This window comes from Crinia signifera, chromosome 6 (assembly GCF_055691185.1).
Source record: "Crinia signifera chromosome 6, ASM5569118v1, whole genome shotgun sequence".
In the NCBI taxonomy this organism is placed as follows: Eukaryota; Metazoa; Chordata; class Amphibia; order Anura; family Myobatrachidae; genus Crinia; species Crinia signifera.
In genome coordinates this window covers 74,507,150-74,527,777 of record NC_139222.1, presented here as the reverse complement: position 1 = coordinate 74,527,777, position 20,628 = coordinate 74,507,150, and the positions used below count along the sequence as shown (strand labels likewise).

Below are 20,628 nucleotides of genomic sequence, written 5' to 3'. Positions count from 1 at the left end.
TGTCGAGTGCTCTGCTGGGTACCTTTGGGGCCGTCAGAACAAAGTGGCACACTAAGCTCAAGGGATCAGGTTACAAACGGACTACATTATACAAAGAACAAAGGTGTGTTCCCTGCCATACAGATCAGTAAGATTTTATGTGGAAATGTTGTAAAAGTAATTATGGAGTTATCTATACAAAACCTCAGAGATGGCCGATAGGGTGATATTTTAAAACGGCTTTCTTGCCAATGCAACGGTTCTGTTTTAGGGCCAGATGCACTAAGCTTCAAAAGTGATAAAATGGAGAGTGATAAACAGCCAGCCAATCAGCTCCTACCTGCCATGTCACAGACTGTGTTTGAAAAATGTCAGGCAGGAGCTGATTGGTTGGTTGTTTATCACTCTCCTTTTTATCATATTAGTGCATCTGGCCCTTAGTCTGTTTTCACTCGAGGCTACATATCCCACAAAACAGAGATACAGTAGCAGCATTCTTTTGACTTGGGAAGGAATAAACATGCGAGACTCTGTTACGTAATCTTGAAAGTAAATGAATAGCAGGTCATGAGTGTGTGAACTACCGAGCTACATAGATCAAAGACGTACCTATCCATGCTGAGCTTTTGTGCCAAAAGTCTCCAGTCATTTCCTCTGGAATTGGGGGCATCCAAACTGTTGCAGATTTTCTGTCGGATTGATAAGGGGATCTTAAAGGCATATGGTCCTAACTGGGTTGTCACATTGCTTCCAGGATGTGAACAAAATGGATCAAATGATTTGGCATTCTGTTAAGATACAAGCAGTGGGTATTTTACTTAAGTCTGAGGTGATGATACATTATTAAAGATTATAGTTTGAAACAATTCAGAGTTACAATTAAAGGGCACATACTATATATGCCATGTGTATAGGTTTATATAACTTACAATGTAATATTATGCTGATCAGTATGCTGGCTCGAACCAGGATTTGTTTCTAAAGGGGCAATCACTTACAAAGTACGGTTTGGCCTTGTATGCGACTGCCCTTTTTAAAAACAAAATTCTGAATTTGATCAGCATACCTCATGGCCACTAAACGCTAACAAAATTGCAAACCACCCATATTTTTGTATATACTGTATGTATGTATTTATTTATTTGTACACCCTTTAGGGGAAGATTTACTGAGCCTTGTAGAGTCATAAAGTGGAGAGAGAAAAAATGGAAAGAGATAAACTTCCAGCCAATCCGCTCCTAACTAAAAAAACAACAACATGTAACATGACAGCTTGGAGCTGTTAGGCTTAAATTGAATCTCTCTCCACTTTATCACTCTGCAAGGCTTAATACATCTGCCCCTTAGAGCAGTGATTTTCAACCTTTTTGCGGCACACTAAATAAGATTTTAAAATTGCCAAGGCACACCATGAGATCCCAGCAGGGCAAAACACATTGGCCCCACAGGGAAAAAACCAATCACACTGGTCACCACAGGTAACATTGGTTGAAAAACACTGCATTAGACACATTCTTATATACATCTGACCAGTGGCGTAACTACATTTTGGGTGCCCCCCCGCCGTTAAAGGGAGGGGGCCCAGCCACTCACCCGCCCCTCCGCCCGCCGCACCAACCCCCGCAGTCTAGATGTTAAGATCCGATATATCTGTGGGTACCTGGGGGAGCGGCAGGCGAGGACCGCAGGCGGCGCAGATGGAGACCGGGGGCGCGGCGGGAGAATAGGAAGAAATCCTATTCAAAAGACCGGGCGGCCGCTGATTGGCTGAGCTCTCAGCCAATCAGCGGCCGCCCGGTCTTTTGAATAAGATTTCTTTATATTCTCCCGACGCGCCCCCGGTCTCCATCTGCGCCACCTGCCGCTCCCCCAGGTAGCCGTCAATGCAGGTGGGGGGGACGCTGCGAGGCGGCTGGGGGGACGGACGCTGCGGGGGACACAGAGGCGGCAATTACTTACAGCTGAGCCGGGAGCTGTCACTGTCAGTACGGAAGAAAAAAAAAAGCCCATACAATGAATCGGCAGCCTGTGATTGGCTGAGCGCTCTCTCAGCCAGTCAGCAATTGGCTGAGAGAGCGCTCAGCAGCCAATCACAGGCTGCCCATTCATTGTATGGGCTTTTTTTTCTTCAGTACAGACAGCTCCCGGCTCCCCCTGCCCGGCTCAGCTGTAAGTAATTGCCGCCTCTGTGTCCCCCGCAGCTTCCGTCCCCCCAGCCGCCTCAATGCCCCCCTGCCCCCTTCACATTGCAGCTAACGTAACTATAGCACTGCAGCCCCCGGCGCCCGCACATGCATAGCGCCCCCCCCCCCCGCGGTCGCGGGGGCTGCGGTGCTATAGTTACGACCCTGCATCTGACTTATGGGAATGTCCTATCTCCCTTTTTTTCCCCGTTTGCCCCATTCTCTTCTGTATCCAGCTTCATTTGTATAATAATATAAAAATGTAATACTGGAAAAAAATGAAAATCAGAAAAACATTGTTGATTGTTATTTCTGCACTGATTTCCCTAGGTCACTTTATAGTCATATTTAATAATGAGGAGGGTGTTCCCTTTATTCTTGTTCTACAGAGACATTCTCCATAAACAGGTAAGTGATCAATAATAGTTCTGTTTTCATGGGAACCTAAATATAAGATCTTTCACATGGATAGAGGGGAGAAACATTGACAAACTAATTGTGCACCCTGCGCTTTTATTCACAATGCGATATTATTGTCAAAAGACTAATTATTTCTTTCTGTGAGCTGTTTAAAATAGCACTAAGTTATATCACTCAGTCTGTGTTTATATTGTACTTGGGACCCGCTGTGAAGTGTTACATGGAAGCGCATCTAAACAGCTCGGTGCTATTTTATTTGAAGAAACCAACACCGATAGTTATGAATTTAGGCATGTAATATATATATTTTATGTTTGAGATATATATATAGTCCTACAGTCTAAAAATGTTCACTTTAAATTTCCATAAAGTAAAATCACAATAATAAACAGATAATAATGTATTATGATGGTCTCTGTGAGAATGTGCTAAATAAATAAAAGCACAATAGAAGAATCTTAAAATCTTTACAGACACACATTCAGAATAAGACAAGCTCACCTCTTCCAGCATGGTATGCAACTGGAATATCTGTCCTTCTCCTTCCACCTGCCTCACACAGATTTTGCATATAAGCTCTGTGGAAGCGAGGCTGTACCTCTCCAGAGTGAACGTACAATGCAACGACCGCTGACTTCCACTCCAGATGTGATAAAAAGGTATTTCCTGCAATAAGCAATTAACATTGTGTTTAACACAAAGCATGTCATAATCCTTTGCACATATTGTACTCCCGCCAACGAAAAAGCTTATTTTGTTGATGCAGCAACAAGTAATACATTTGTGCATTAAGCAACTTTATAAACCTTACTCACTTCCCTAATCCAAAGCTTTTTACTGTCCCAAGGCTTACACTGAATTAAGTATTACGGATACTATTTAAAAATAGTTTTCAGACAGATTTGAGAACATACCACAGGTATTGTGTTATGTTACATATTCAAGAGTACAAAGCTGTTAACATTAAACTATCTACCTAGAGCACAGGTCTTCAACCTGTGGCCCTCCAGATGTTGTGGAACTACATGTCCCAGCATGCCCTGACCGTTTTGGCATGCTCTTATAGGAAAAAATGTGGCAACGCATGTTGGAACATGTAGTTTCACAACATCTGGAGGGCCACAGGTTGAAGACCCATGACCTAGAGCATTCTAGAGCAAGTTTTTAGGCACTCAATGGAGAAAACTTTTGACAAGCACTTTAGAGTATACAGTAGACATTTATCAAAGAAATTATATTTATTAAAAATGTCCTCCATTGTGGTCAACAACAGTTTCCATTCAAAGAACATCACTCTGAATACTAGAAATATTGTATGTCAGGTGGAATATCCAATATTAGACTATTAATGCCGTCATTGAGATCTGACAATTGGTTCTCAAGTGCTCAACTTGTCCCTACTGACCTGGAATTTAGCTAGCAGTTTACTTCTCCACAGTGAATGAGGAATATCATGAATAGACAAACGTAGGTTGTGATAACTGTCTTTAAACATGAGTGGCTTTGGCTCCTCTATTAGATATCCTCCTAAGATTTTCTCCAAATCTAGGACTTCCTATGTAAAAAAGAAATATAAAATGTTACAGTACAGCAAGCCCAACACACATAAAAGTACATTCTGGTCTGGTAACCAAACAAGACAGAACTAGAAGGAGCAGAAAATGGTTATATCATGATCAGACCAACCATGATTTTGGTGGGAATGGCATTTTTCCTTTTGTTTTATATTTGCAATAGAGAAACTGTTCACGTGCACAAGCTGGAACTTGGTGAAAAATGTTTTTAATTATTTTTATTCCAGAATTATTTGCTGCAACTAAGCTGATTTTTAGAAGAGTATGAAAGATTTATTGTAGTACCTTCCTATTGAGAGAGTTATCCTATTAGCAGTAATACTTTACCACTGCTAATGATTTCAACAGGGGCTAGCCTAATAGACCCAATACCGGTGTCCCTTAGCTTCGATACCTGCTGTTATCAGTTATTATACTATTTGTGCCTTAGGCCAGTTAAGCCTAATCCCTGATAAGAAGCTGGGTGTGGTATAGCACACCGACAGTCTGGACTCAGACAGCGGGGCAAATGCAATGAAGCCCCTTGCTCTATTCTAGTCAAGGACCCCCATGAGGGAGAATAGCCACTGCCCGTCTGTTGGAGTTTAACAGTCGGAATTCTGATGTCGGTGTAATGACTGTTGGAATCTGGACTGTCAGTCAGTCATCTGGCACCCATGCAGCTGCCAGATGGTAAAAAAAAACACGTGTTCATGGAGTTATTCCTGATACCAGCTGTTTTTGCTCAAACCCAAGTCCTTTTAGGGCCAATAAAAAAACAGGTGCTAATTGGTTACCACAATAATGACCATAGGTTATTAATCGCTATATCTGGATGCTTGTATTGGGTGTAAATACATTGGGGCTAATAGGATAGAACCCTTAGTCTAGTTGTCTCACAGAATCTCCACAACACACACACCTACCTACCATCATTGAGGTTCCCCTTTCTTGACTTACTGCTTTTCCTGAGATACTAAACCCCACCCTGCCCTCATAGTATTCTGTAGACCACAGAGCCGGACATCCTTTGAAAAAAGACTGAAGGGCAGGTTGTTTAGTAAAAATGACTGTACAGAGAAAGTTAGCTCTTCAGCCAAATGTAATCAACACCATGTCCTACTTGTTATCTATGGGTAGAAGTAAATGCTCACAGTAATCATTTCCAGTATGAAAATACTACTGGCTGAAGGGCTAGGACTTTTGGAAAATGATAAATGAAAACTAGAGACTAGCTCTAATCACAGCGCCCAGCTCATATGTATAATTGCATCTCCAAATACCATAACGTAAAGGTTACAGTCCTAGGACATATGTAGACACTAAGATTGCAAGCAAGGTCCTCTTAGTGCTCTATATACCAATCTGGTTTTATTACTTTTCCTGTCCCCAGTTTCAAAATATTACGTATGGTAATCGTATATTAATAAAAGTTAATGAAGTACCATCATATATTCAGTAAGGATGCTACTCCTTAACTTGGTATGAAAGATGTTTAAAACGTCTGGTTCATATAATTCTTTAGGTACATTAACAAGAACCATTTAACTACTGGGTCTTCACAATTGGAATTCAATGTCATACAAGTCAACTTTTTACAAAGGATGTCCAATCTGTCCATTTAAACTTTTGTCTTTTATATTGACAGTTCAAAGTCAATGCTAACTTAAAATAGGGTAGCTATGGCCAGTTCTACACAGAAAAGAACATCATAAAACCAGAATTATTAAATATAATTTTCTTCAAAAATATTAATTAAGGAGTTAATTAAAAAAAAAACATTTTCATCCTCTAAAAGTAATTTGAGAAGATCATTCATCATTTTACTAATTAGAAATCCTTAGAACCAGCAGCAGCTACAAAGATGTCTTAGAAAACTTAAAGTACAGGAAGCTGATAACGCAACCTGACTTATTTATTCAAGTAATCTTCTAGTTAGTTTGTTTGCTTAAATTGCTTGTTGAGATAATTAGGTCATTAGGAAGACATTCGTTCACTTGTGTGTACAACTTGAGAAGTAGTAAAACTAATTACTTTTTTGCCCTTTAAACGCTAAGGAAGCTTACAGAGAACATTAATTACCTAACAGCTACAATGTTAGACATATATAGGTTGCCTGAATACGAGTCATTTCAATATTTAAAATAGTGGAATAGGAAATAGTTTGGTCGTTGTAATTAGCATGCTCAAGTGTTTGAGCTCTGCGTTTATAAAATGTCCTCTAATTAATGTCCCAACATAAACCTATTTTTTTGAGTTAAGTATCCAGTTAATGGCGCATTTCCGAGGTTACTAGAGTTTAACCCAACTGCTGCAAACACATAAATGGTTTACATTATTAACTGTAATTGCTACAAAACCAGTTTAAGTTAATGTAATCTATTAATTTTTGTACTGTATTTCACATGAAAGGACCTTGATACATTTGTACTTTGTTCAGATCTACCATGGAATTTTAGAAGTTGTTTTACATTTAAGTCTCCGATTAAGCTTTGATTTTTACAGATTTGTTAAATGCTAATGTAGTCATGAATCCTAGCAAATGTATTCATAATAACTTTGTATTTGGCAAAAACAAATCTGAATTTGCAATGTACAGTACACTATTAAATTAACTGTGTCACTATGAAGTGGCATTACGGATATCCTGTTTCAATTCATTAAACTACGCATCTAGGACAATAATCACAAAAGGAACCGCCAAACCACACTAGGGCCCCCCAAAAACTTCTGTCTCTTACTTCAGCAGCCCCCGCTTACTCCCTCAACCCACTGCCATTTGTATCAAATCATAGGGTTGTGTGTAGCATAAAAGTGAAAATTGGGGGGGAGGGGGGGGATGATTTGGGGTGTGCCTGTCCAATCTAATAAGAAACCTCTATTATTCTATAGTGTGCAGTTTCTGGGAGTTTGTCAAACAGAAGCAGCAGGTGGGCAGTAAAAAAATGACCGATCTAATAAGAATGTTGCTTCAAGTTGGGAACTCTCTGAGACACGAATTCTAAATTGCTTTAAACTTTGCACTTTGTTCACCCAGTTAGAAAAGACTTAGTTAATGAAACTACTGAGCTGTTGAATCAGGAATACAGTGTTATCCTTGAGTAAACACATTCCTGACAGCTTACATCTTGGGGCATTTGCTTCTATGGGGATTTCTTTAGAATTTTATATTAAAGTGCTGCTTCTGTGAGAAAAAGTATGGAAAATGATCATTGCATATTCTGCAACACAACCCACTTTACAGCAGGGCAGTTCTGTGAATGTTTTCATGAAGCACGCGTCTTATATAAATAGACTTATAGGGGTATTCAATGCTCTGGCGAGCGCAAGGTAGCGAATCCTGTTTTGGATTCGCTGTGCGCTCGCCAGGAAATATCGCTGCTCTTTAATTCGTGAGCCTCCCCCAGCCCACACTATTCAATGCGTCAGGGGCTCGCTGCCCCTGACGTCGAATGTAAGCGAATATGTCTAGTGGCGAATCCCCGTGTCCCCCCCCCCCCGCACAGCCCGCAGCAGCAGTCCTCCGTCTCCGGCAGCCCCAGCGCTGACATCACCGTGCTGTGGCTGCCGGAACTAAAGGCCTGCTGCTGCGTCCCTGTTCTGAGGCTGTGCGGGGGGCTCCCTGCGACATCAGTGATCCCCCCGCTGGAGAATCTCAGCAGCAGGGGGGGAAAGTGCCATGGCGGAGGGGGCGGGCGAATGTGGCATGGCGGAGGGCGGGAGAGCACTACAGTACGCACAGCTCCCCCGCCTCTGCTCACTGAAAGCAGCAGTGGCTGCTATCTGCAAAAGATTCGGGCTGCTGCTGCTGCTGCTGGTCCTTGTCCCCCGCATATCTCTCCCCCCTCCCGTCCTGTCCCCTCACCTCCCTCCCCTCACCTCACCCCCAGGGCTGCAGAGTGCTGCTGGGGTCGGAGCCGCTGCACTCACTGGTCCCGATCATCGGGATCAGTGTGCAGTGAATATATGAATATTAATGAGCGGCTCCGGCTCCCGGCCCCCTGCTGGCGAATGTGTAAAAAAAAAAAAAAAAAAATATTGTTTAAAAAAAAAAATATATATATTAAAAATATATTCATGTGCTGCATGTATATGAATAAAAATAGCATGCCCCTTCATAGGAAAAATATTCTGATTTTTGAACACAAAAAAAAAAAATTAAAAACGCTTTAATTTAAAAGATCACATTACAGTTCACCTAAAAAAGCTGCCGAATGCTAAACGGAGAATCATGGCGAAAATCAGTGGAGAAAGCAGTTCTCCATTTGAGCATTGAATACACTGTCGGCGAATTCCACTAAAAACCCCATTGAAAATCACAGGCGAATTGTGGAGAATAATTTACGGCGAATCGGCAGACATTCGCTGTTCATTTGTGGCGAATTGCCTCCATTGAATAGGGAGAATTGCCAGATTCACTGAAAAAAACCGGCGAATCTGAGGCATTGAATACTGGCCTTAATCAGAACAAGGGGTGTGTATGTCTTATGGAGAAAAGCCTAAATCTGTAAAAAAAAACACACCAAGCCTGGACACGGGCTTTTTGCTATTTAACAAATGCCACAGACGGCAAAGAGCAGTCACCAATGATAACCTTCACCTATTACGTGAAAGATATTCTCTATGCAAAGAATAGATAAACCTATTTAAGGACGATCAAGTTCGTATTTACATCAAGCATTGTTATTTTACTAGTATATTAAAAAAAATTATCTTTTTATTTCTTAGTAACAAACCTGTGGCTCACTAGTTGTTACACAACTACAAGTCTACCTTCCCACCAATCAGCTGGTAAAGCAATCTGGAACTTGTGGCTTCACAGTAGCTGGATAACCACAGGTTTGCCAGGCTTGGGTTACTTGAAGATCGGGCCTCTAGTGCAGTATGATTTCTAGGAGACCTGGACTGCCTGAGAAATCAGTACTCCGAGCATGGCCTGCCAGAATCTATGTGACGCCAAGGCCGGAGGAGGGCTCTATTTCACCATGTGCTCCAAACCTGTGACATGATATCTTCACTTCTAGAGGGTGGGGTCCTTGGTACTAGGAAGTAGAACACTCCCTAGAGATTCCATAGTATACTCCAGACCAGGGGTTCTCAAAGTCAGACCTCAGGACCCCTCAGAGTTCACATTTTCATTCAGGTGCATTCATTACTCATTGACACATTTTACAAGATCCACATGTGGAGCTCATTATTTCACTTGTCATTCTGTAAGGAGACCTGCAAAACATGTAGGGTCCGGAGGACTGAGTTTGAGTACTTGTGCTCTAGACAGCTCTGCAGGCACCTGGTGGCTCTGCAGAAGAGCTACAGGCTGCATGGTGCCATTATAGGTTCATTATTGATCACAACTAACAGTAGATTCAGTGTGACATATACTTGTAATGTGTCTGTGGTTTGGGATATTTTACAATTATTTATCAAAAGAAGTTTGTGTGCATTATATTTTAAATCCAAGGATGGTTCCACTATGAAATTTAGCAGCTGATGAAAGGCAGGGTTACCCACTGACTTCAAGCGATTTAAACTCTGGGAACGTTAGCAATTTTGTAGGAGGAATGGAAAAGCATTAGTGTTCAAAGTGCCCATCTGACGCCATACATTATTTTAATCCCTGGCCATTAGCAGTGCTGGGCGGTGTGCTAAACCTCACACAATATAATTATGTTACATTTAGGAGATGGAAAGAAACTATGAAAGCCTTTAATAAACAAAAAGTGAAAGGAGGTGTAGAACGAACCAAATATAAAACAAATACAGCAACTATTCGCAAGCTACCTTTAATGCATCAGGTGTGTCTTCTAAGCAGTACACCTTGAGGTTATATTCCAGAGATGTGCAGAGGATCGGTGCGAAGATAGCTAGCTGTAGCCTCTTTGTGGCTGATCTGGAATAAGACTCCCCAACGAAAGCATAGGTGCCTAGCTGGTCAAGTAAAATGTGACAGGACTGGCTTTCAAGCTGGCAATAACACGGTGTGTTGAGCGTCTCTTCATTTAAAGTCACCACCTCCTGAAAAATAATGAAATAATCATGTGTTTAGAAATATATATTTGGAATTTTTTTTTAAATGCTCAAAAAAGTAAATCCAATTGTTTTAGAAAATGGTAACATATAGACAGCAGTCTTGGAAAACAAATTAATAATATGTTGGGAAATGCTGGAGACATAGCTAATATTCTGAAATTACCACTAGAGGGAGCTCTGAAATACAAACATTGAAGTCTCGTTAATGCGTGTCTGCTAGGAAAACACAGTGAAAACTAATGCTGGGAACACGCTACATGATGTGTGTACCCAGTGACCCTGCCTCTGTTGTAACCCTGTGGGGGAGTCGGTATTGGCAAGTGTATATACACACACACGTGCTGTTGCCAGCAGGGACGGGACAGGGTGGGTGGGTGTATTGTATTCGGTAGCATGGTCCATTCTTTGCAATGTTCTCCATCGTAATGTATTCAGACAAAGGAGGATGCCACTGAAGATGGGTGGGAGTGCACATTGTTGGTGATATAGTGGATACACACTGGATGATTTGATCATTTTGACATTTTAACCTGTCTGTTTTAGCAACATTTTTCAAAAGATCGTCTAGTGCAGTGGTAGCCAACTCCAGTCCTCGTGAGCTACCAACAGTTCACGTTTTCTAGATCACCTGGCTGGGGCACAGGTGCACTCATTACTGGCTGACACATTATAATTGATCCACAGGTGGAGCTAATAACTTCACTTATGATTCTGTGAGGAAAACCTGGAAAACATTAACTTTTGGTAGCTCTCGAGGACTGGAGTTGGCTACCCCTGGTCTAGAGTGTAATCAGCTCTACTGTTGCTTTAAACGTGTATTAGTGTCACAATAACATGACTGAGACACTTTTTTTAAATTTTACATGTGGAGTTCAAGTTTTAAAATACTGTGATAGATGTGAAACCATAAGAAACTGTCCAACTAAATGCCATAATCAGGCATTTATAAACCTGTACGGTGCACAGAATTGTCAGGGGGTGCGAGCCCTAATGCATCTAGTATTTTTATTTTACGGTAAAGAACATTTTTCTGTACAACCTCTTCAAATTATTTTGTAAGCTCTTTATAACCATAGAAAATATTTGATCACTATTAAAATTGATGTCCAAACTGTGGCCCTCCAGTGGTTGTGACACTACACTTCCCAGCATGCTTTGCCATAGGTTTAGCATTCCCTAATAGCAAAACTGTGGCAAGGCATGATGGGACTTGTAGTTTCACAACAGTTGGAGTTCCACAGTTTGGACATGCCTGATATAGAGGATACTTCTTTTCTTTTTTACCTCCCAGTTTCCTTGGTGAGACTGAGTCCTCAGTTGCAAAACCCAGTCTGATGTGGTGATATCCGCACAGTGTGGAATGGTTAAAATGACTGGGCGACATAAGAGAAGTCCAGTGGGCCCACACGTGACCATAGGACTCAAAATGGTTTGTGTTCCCTCAGAAGGTAGTCTAAAGGAAAAAAAGGAAAAACACAGTTATGTTTACTTGAGAATGTAATGAAATCCAGATCTGAAATTATAGCATACATGAACGTTAACAGGATAACATATACTAAACATCATTATACTGTAAAGCTGGGTACACATATATACAATTGTTGGGCTGTTCTTCCGTTCTGGGTCGGACAGCCGTTCAATTGTATATGTGTGTACGCTGTCCCTACCGACCGATAAACGGCAAAAAACTGTCTTGATTGTCCATACTCGGTCGGTCGACGGTTCTTTGCTGTTTAATTTTCATCCGACAGGACGGCTCCATATCGGTACAAAAGTGCAGTGTGTACGCACGTCCGACCGATATGCTGCCGTCCTTGCGACTATACTGACAAAGCTGGAACGCCCATGTGGGCGTTCTAGCTTTGACTAAAAAAAATGATTTCTGGACAATCAGGAGCCGACTTTCTCAGCTACTGATTGGCCAGAAATCATTCTGAGCAGAGATGCCGAGGGAGAAGGACCTCTGCATCTCTAGTATACAGCGGAGGCAGAGCGGGTACCACAGAAGCCGGGAGCAACGCGTCTTGAACAGCAGATGCCGGGGTGGTCGCCAGAAGACAGGCGAGTTGGATTTCCTTCCCCAGGTACCCATTTGGATTACTACGGATCCAGGACCCCGGACTCTTCAGCCCTGGAGCCCCGGACCAGCCCCGGAACCAAGCCACCGGACCGGACCCAGGGACCTACCGACGGGATCAAGATAGGCAAGTATCAGTGTGTTTGTGTAATGTATGTATTATTAAACTTTTATTTTTCATATGTGTCAGTGTGTATTTATTTAACTATTTTTTTTTCTGTGGAACTACAAGTGCCAGCGGGCCCTTTAATGCCCCGCATGCTGGGACTTGTGGTTCTCCAAGTCCCAGCTTGCGGGGGAGGCTTGCTGGGACTCATAGTTCCACAGGAAAAAACAGTACTTGTTTCCTAGCACGGCCACCACGATTGCTATCGTGGTGGTCGTGTCGGAAAAAATTGCGTCGGTCGCGTCGGGTGCATACCAAAACGCACACGACGCGACTGACGCGATGTACCCGATTTCTCCATAGGCTTCAATGTAAAAATAATTTCACATTGAAGCCTATGGAGAAATCGGGTCCATCGCGTCTCCATAGGCTTCAATATTAAATTATTTTAACATTGAAACTGAGTACATTTAACATAGAAAAAAAAAAGGTAAATGGCCCAATATGGGCCATTTCTCATTGGCTATGGCCCCGGCATGTGTGTAAAAAATAATGGCCCCCCATTGTGGCCGCCACCCCCACAATTGACGCGAACCCGAAGCGTGGCGAGCGCAGCGAGGCCACGAGGGGCGGCGGTGCGCGTCCTCCGACCTTTTCATTCCCCTACTATCCACGTCGGCGTGGAGTTGAGAATATATAGTGTGGCGAGCGTAGCGAGCCCGAAGCGTGGCGAGCGCAGCTTGCCCCGCGAGGGGACGCGGATACCTGTGAAGCCCGCGAGGGACGCCCCTCGTGGGCTTGACAGGTATCCGCGTCCCCTCGCCTCGCTACGCTCGCCACACTATATATTCTCAACTCCACGCCGACGTGGATAGTAGGGGAATGAAAAGGTCGTAGGACGCATCGAGGACAGCACCAGGCTTCAGCCTGGTCAGGTAAGTCCTGGAGGGGGGGGACCCCTTAATTGGGGGGGTCCCCACTCCCCCAGGTCCCCTGGCCAGGCTGACTGGTCATTAGGGATAAATGCTTTGGCCGCGGAAACTTATATCATAAGTGTCCCCCGGCTGTGGCATTACCCTGCTGGCTGGTTTGGCCTGGGGCTGGTTCTTAAAATACGGGGGACCCCTAGTCATTTTGTCCCCCGTATTTTGGGAACCAGCCCGGACCTGGAGCTGGTTTTAAAAAAATCAGCGAAGCCCTATTTGTCGGGTTTCCTGATTTTTTAATACCAGCCCGGCTCTTTCAGCCTGGTGCTGGTTATGGCTGTGGGGGGGACCCCACGTCGTTTTTTTTTTTAATAGGTAAAAGGGTGACTGCTGCCCTAACCCAGCCCATTATTATAATTTTGGTCACATGTGAAGTGTGAATAGCCCAAATCGGGAGAGTGTGTACGGTGGTACAATACTTTTCTTGCGACTGTTTGGACGGGAGTACATCAGACGTCGCAAGTAAATTGTACAGGTGTGTATGCGCGTGTCGGCTGTTGTTGTGGACGGTCCGACGGGAGTACGGTCGGCCGAACGCTTGCAAAAAAAAAAGATTGTATAGATGTGTACCCAGCTTAACTGTATGAATCCTTATGTTTGTACATGCCAGTATGTACTTTAAGGTATATGCTGTTCAGCTTTACCACATAATATTTAAATGGGGGTGGGGGGGTATTTAATACTGGGGTCCTACTGCTCACTTTGTTTAGGAGGATTGATAGTACTTTTAACTAAATGTGGGTGTGTTTGCGGGACTAGTAAATGTAATGCTGGAGGAATAGGACAATTTTTTCTGTAATTATTGTCGTGGGAGCCAGGGGGCCACAGTAATGCAGAGGACCCCACTCAAAAAATAGAGTGGATTTTTTTTTTTTCTGAGCAAACACTACTGGGGGCATTTGTACTGGGTTTATTCCCAGATAGACCCACCTCGTGCTGTATTCATAGCAGAAAGGGTGCCTGGGACTCCAGTTTGCACTTAACAGGTACGTTAGTTGTTTGCCTGGAATTTGGCAATACCTTTGTATATGTAATGAGATTTACAGCACATCGTTTTTTGAATACAGAATATATCAGAGTGTAAGCTCTAACGAGCAGGGCCCTCTCTCCTTGTGTGCTTTTCTAAGAATATATCTCTGCCACTGTTATAATTGCATCAGTGTCCGCTGCTGCAAGTGTCCTTTATTTACCATGCACTTGTCCTAATCTGCATTTGTACTGTAAATCACTATTTTCTTGTTTCGTTCTTTTGCTCATCTATGCATTGTCAGGCGCTGCGGAACCCTTGTGGCACCATATAAATAGACGATAATAATAATACATTTTACATCTGCAACAAGCCCTGGATCTGAATGGAGGCATATGTGGATTCAGTGGTTATCATTACAGCTACAACATCACAACACATCATTTACTTACACTGTATTTTCTCGCTTGTTAATCATCAAATACATTTCATAGTACTTTCCCTGTGGAATGGCCCCATGCGGTATCAGAAGACTCACTCCTGTTATAAAAACACATACATTTAATTATTGACCACATACAAAGACTTCCACACATGACAGTATACAAGAGAAAAACTGCTCAAAACTGGGGCTATGGGGAGATGTATTAAACATTGAAGAGAAAGTGAAGAGCGACAAAGTACCAAACACAGCCTGTAACCTGGCCGATTGAAGCCGATTGGCGTGTACGTTATCTCTCTCCACTTTATTACTCTCCAAGGTTTGATACATCTGCCCCTTAGTGGGGTATTCAAATAAGTCAGTTTGTTTTTTGTTATCCCCCCAAACTGATTTTGCTATCCAATTGCAGCCACTTTCAGCGGTTTCTAGTCATTTTTTTTTTCTTGAAACTGCATCAGCAAAACGAGTCAAAAATGGATGCAATTTCATTAAAAAACACATTGATACTTGAATAATTTGCTGATTCAAAGGTTTTTCGACAGTCGAAAAATCAGCACTTTTATTGAATAGGTCGAATGTAAATTCGATCTAAAATTGGTGAAAAATATCTGTCCGAGAACAGAACACCCCTCTTCGTTTGAAAGAACCTCCATTAACTAGGGTTAATGCCTTGTTTTATTAGCTCCTTAACTTTTACACTCAAGGCCCCAGGGTATAGCGAGGGACATCTATATAAAAAAAAGGTCTCCAAAACTGGAGAAATAAACTGTAGTAACCTTGGCACAACTACAGTATGTTGTTTCAGCAACACCTGGGAACAAGAGAACTGGAGAACAAGGGAAAAAAAAAAAAATCACCCCACAACTTTTTGCTGGAATCATAATTAAGACATAAGTAATTACCAATTCAATTGTTTGAAGAGAGGGGGGAGGAATGAATGAAGTTATGAAACAAAGGGTGACATTTAATAGGATGAGAGATTCAGAAAGTGAGAGCTTTGGTAAGCAATCTCCAGTTTTTTTAAAGCAGCAATCATTTACACTTCAAAATCAAACAGTGTAAATGATTACCGCTTTTAAAAAACTGGAGATTTCTTACCAAATCTCTCACTTTCTGAATCTCTCATCCTATTAAATCTCACCCAGAGTACCAGAAAGAAAGAAAAAAAACGAGCCTTTAACCATTCTTTCAAAATGCAGAAAGACTCAAAATAACTTATATTGTTACAACTTCGGTGTCTGTACATGCTGCTATTAGGTAATTGCATATTTTATCCAAAGCAAGTTGTTTTCTGCAGTGTTGACATGCCATTTATACTAACGTCAAAGCAATGATGTTTTCATAGCTTTTAGTGTCAATAAAAGCCAATACATGGGGAAGAAAAATACCTCCTAGATGTAAAAGAAAGCAATTTGAATGGTCCCAATGTTTGGCACAAAATAATAGTTTTAAATAGTTCTGGTCTCTGCGTGATTTATGTACACAATAGTACAACTGAATACAATACATTATGTTGTGAGGGGGAAGAATTGAGCAATTTGATGTGACCTGTTTTTATGATGTTTTAAATTTCATTTAAGTATTTTATATGCTCAGCATCACACTATTAAAGGGGGGGGGGGGTTAGGCTTAGACACTAGAGGGGGTTCAGGGCAAGGCTTCAGGCACATCTCACACTCCTCTTTGACAGCTGTATGCTAAGCTGTTGTGGGTATAGAGAGTCTTCTTTTGACTGATTGTAGTAGTCTCCTTTGCCAGCATTGGGGTTGGTGATCTCACTAATCACACCCACAACCCCCTCCTGAATCGGAGGTCTGCTTTTCTTTAGGGATGTTCATTAAAGTGGGTTTGGCCATGTCCCCGGCATTACTAGGGGATGCTCAAGCTGTCCACAGCTCTGAGGTTAGGCACTAACTAAGGTGGGTTAGGCTTAGCCTGTGGGTAGGAGGGCTAGGATTGCAGGGGGACAGGGAGAAGAATTAGACCCCTGTTGGACTTCTCTACATTGGTATGCTGGTGTAGGTATTGTGACCACAAGATACTGTCTGCTGATCATCTGTATGTATTTCTATTAAAGTAACTAAGAAACCTACCTGTGTTTGGGAAAGTCAGCCTGCCCCCGAGGCTCCCAAATGTCCCGGTCACACTGTTACTAGAGTCCCGGGGCAATGTCAGGAGATGTTGGCTACTTATAGTTTTATTTCTGGCATTAATGATGTTGGTGTCTGATGGGTATGTCCCTAAAGGCTTTGCACCAAACAGGTCATCATGTATCCCAGGAGATGATCCCACTGGAGAAGAATTGTAGACTTTGATCTTTAAGTTTGGGAGCGGATCCAACAAGGGAGAATTGGTCATGGGTATTTTATCAGCAGAATCTTGCAAGGCATACATGTGGCCACGATATATTCCAGCATTGGCCGTTAGATCTGGCTGCATTGATGGGTGAAGCAAATGTGAATTGTCTGCAGTAGAAAATAACAAATAAGAAAAAAGAAACAATTTGGTAAATTACATAAACAGGAAGATGTACTAAGCCTTTGAGAGTAATAAAGTGGACAGAAGTAAAATACCAGTCAATCTGCTCATAACTGAAAGAGAGATGCTTGTGAGAAGATTCAGAAACTGAACAAAGTAATAATGCCACTTTATAGGTCATTGGTACTGCCTCACCTGAAGACCATGGGCCAAATGTAATAACCTCAGAGTTCAACAGCCATCCGGGATGCCGGACAAACTCGTAAGGTTTTTTTTAAAGGGGCAATAATTTACAAGTCATGGTTTTGCCTTGTAAGTGATTGCCCCTTTAAAAAAGTCCAGGTTCAGCCGGTATCCTGCATGGCCGCCAAACTCAATTTTATTTTGATCTAGATCTCCAGAAGAATATAAATGCATTAGAGCATACAAAGAAGGGCAACTTAAATGGTGCATGATCTACATCACAAAATATACCCAGAAAGACTAAAAGATAGCAACATGTATAGTTTGGTGGGAAAGGGGGGGGGGGGGGAGATATGATAGAGACTTTCAACTGTACCAAAGGTTTTGGCAAGGTCCAGGAGGAAAACATTCTTCAAAGTAACATGATTACACCAAAATAGAGGGAGGGGGGTTCAGGGGAAATTTAAATAAAATGACTTCTCAAAAAAGGTAGTAGGTTAGTGGACTAGCCTCCCCTCAGAGGGGGCAAAGACTAAGACAATACAGAAATGAAAAAAACATGCTTGTGATAAGTACCCTTACTAAGAAATAAGTAAAAAAATAGTTGAGATTGCCTAAAGGATAAAAAAAAGGTCTGATGATGGGCCAAGTGGTTCTTATCTGTACTTAAATTGTTTCTATGTAACTGCCATATTAAGACTGAGTTTAAAAATTACATGAGCTGGTTGGTTGGTAGTTTATCTCTCTCCACTATCACTTTCCAAGACTTATGCTGTGTACACACGGGGGAGATAAGTGCTATAATCGCTGGGAATATGGTCGCAGGCGACCATATTGCCAGTGATTGGGAGTGTGCCCCGGCGATAAATCGCCGGGTGCGCGCTCCCATTTTCTGCCCCATTGTAATCGCTGGTCGCAGGAGCTTGCTCCTGCGACCAGCTAATTACCTCTGCGGCTCCCCCAGCAGAGGTTCGTTTTCAACAGCGACCATCTCTGGTCGCTTGTTGAAAAAGAGACACTGAGCAATATATTGCTCAGCAATATATTGCAAGCAATATATTGCTAGCAATATATCTCCCCCCGTGTGTACGCACCTTAAGTATATTTGCCTCTAATACATTACTCTTGAACCATCATTGCACAAATCAGAACTCTTAGAGAATCCAGTTTGGAATGGAACTAGAAGTAGCTTGCTGGCAACTCAAGCCCTTTAAGGAATCATCATCAAAACACCTTGTACATACATTATAATTTGAAAAACAGTAAATTTTACAAAACTGAAGCTCTCTGTAAAATGCATCTAGACCTAACACAACCCAATTGTCCTCTATAATGAATTAAATGGAGATGATATGTAAATGCAGTTCCGTATAATCAATTGCTGAGATTATGACTGATCACTGTTTATTTATACACTTATAACTCTTATCTTTTTTCTTTTTTTTTTCCATCAATAATTTTTATTAGTACAGAAAGCTTATATGGGGTACAAAAAGAAAAAGGGGACATTCAGGGGGGGGGGGGGGTACATGGACTTCAAACGTAGTCAAGTTACAAATTGGCAAGTAACACATACCATGTCGCTACGCAGAGCGACCAATAAAAAATAATGGCTATGACATAGCAAAACATGGCTAACGCAATGATCCTCAAATACAATAAGTGGGGGTAAGCTAACAAGCATAGGAGGAAGAGGGAGCAGGCATGGGGCCCTGGTCCTGGGTTGGGGAGGCATCAGGGGATTCATTCAGGCTGAACTGTGTTAAAGGCAAGGAGGTTGCTGAGGGAAGGTATCTGGTACCCTCTCCTTCCGTGGTGTATACGTACCACGGTGACCAACGGGATTGAGAGTGGGTGGGTCCAGATGAGGAGGGTAGGGAGCTGGTTTCCATAAGGTAGTGGTGATTTGTTTTCAGGATAACCTGGAGGAGGGATGGGGGGGAGGGTTGTTTCCATTGCTGGGCTAAGTTTGCCCGTGCAGCTATGAGTATATGCCCGAGGACATACGTTTTTTCTACTGGGACTCCCTGGGGATACATGTGAAATAAAGCAATACCTGGTGACGGGGTCAGAGGAAGCTGGAGGACGGTGGAGATTAATTTAAAGACCTCGTCCCAGTACTTCTGGAGTTTGGGACAGGACCAGAAGATATGGTATATGTTGCCCACACAGCCACACTGCCTCCAGCATTGGTTAGAACAGGATGGCCAGAAAGTGTGGAGACGGTCAGGGGTTAGATAAAGTCGGTTGATGAGTTTAATGTGCATCTCAGTGTGGTTAAGGCAGCGGGACATTGTGTAAGAAGATAGAAAAATTTGCCGCCACTGAGAAGGCGAGAATGACCCGCCAAGGTCCGACTCCCACTTCCTATGGGCAGAGGTCTTGGAGAACTCAGAAGGAGTCACCAAGGTTCTATACCAAAAGGAGATGTCTCCTTTGGAGTGTATCAGGGAGGGCCTAGAAAGAGCTATCTGTGAGAGTGCATCCGGGGGGGAGTAGTTGTTGAAATTGGCTTTCCACCAATGTGTGAGTTGTAGATAGTGATAGTGTTCTGTATTGGGAAGTGAAAACCGGCGTTGGAGGGTGGTAAAGGGAATCATAGAGTGAGCGTCCAAGACGTCACCAAGGGAGACAATCCCGCAGGAGCTCCAAACAGTCAGGCGGAGGTTGGGAATTAACTTCGCTACTGTAGTGATAGGCAGGGTAGCAATAAGGGAATTCGGAGCAGGAAGAGTGGCAGTTAATTGGTCCCACGCGTAAAGCGTGGCTTTAGTGGACGGGAGTAGGTTCGGGAGAGCAATTCTAACATGTTTAGGGATCTTAAATAGGTCCGATAATAGGATATGGGGGGAATGGGTTTGTTCGATGCCCACCCATGGTCTAGTGGAAGCCAGGTCAGTGTAGTTTTTAATTGGGGCTAGTAAGCATGCTAACTGATATTGGAATAGGTCGGGGAGGTCGAGTCCCCCAAAGGCTCTGGGAAGCACCATCTTTGAACGGGCCATTGCTGGGGGTTTAGCTGACCAGACGTATTTTGTCAGAACGGAGGTAGCAAGTTGCAGAGACTTTTTGGGAAAAACATAGGGAATGGTGCGGAACAAATACATTAATTTAGGGAGAAGTGACATTTTAAATGCTGCCATGCGACCCATCCATGAAATTTCAAATGATAGCCAAGACTTGGATATGGCAGCAAGGGCTATGAGGAGTGGGGATAGATTGGC

At 42.6% G+C, this 20,628-nt stretch overlaps 1 protein-coding gene across 3 annotated transcripts in view; it reads right to left on the bottom strand.

The window, feature by feature from the left end:
• The window catches only part of UNC5B (unc-5 netrin receptor B), a 163,007-nt gene that overhangs the window by 4,850 nt on the left and 137,529 nt on the right, over window positions 1–20,628 (bottom strand). For all 3 annotated transcript variants that reach the window (XM_083146298.1, XM_083146299.1, XM_083146301.1), the window contains 7 exons: window positions 16,837–17,208; window positions 14,754–14,841; window positions 11,450–11,618; window positions 9,917–10,150; window positions 3,988–4,137; window positions 3,084–3,248; window positions 589–767 (listed from right to left, as the gene is read on the bottom strand). In XM_083146298.1, the coding sequence (XP_083002424.1) occupies window positions 589–767; window positions 3,084–3,248; window positions 3,988–4,137; window positions 9,917–10,150; window positions 11,450–11,618; window positions 14,754–14,841; window positions 16,837–17,208 (1,357 nt within the window). The remainder of the gene's footprint in view (window positions 1–588; window positions 768–3,083; window positions 3,249–3,987; window positions 4,138–9,916; window positions 10,151–11,449; window positions 11,619–14,753; window positions 14,842–16,836; window positions 17,209–20,628) is intronic.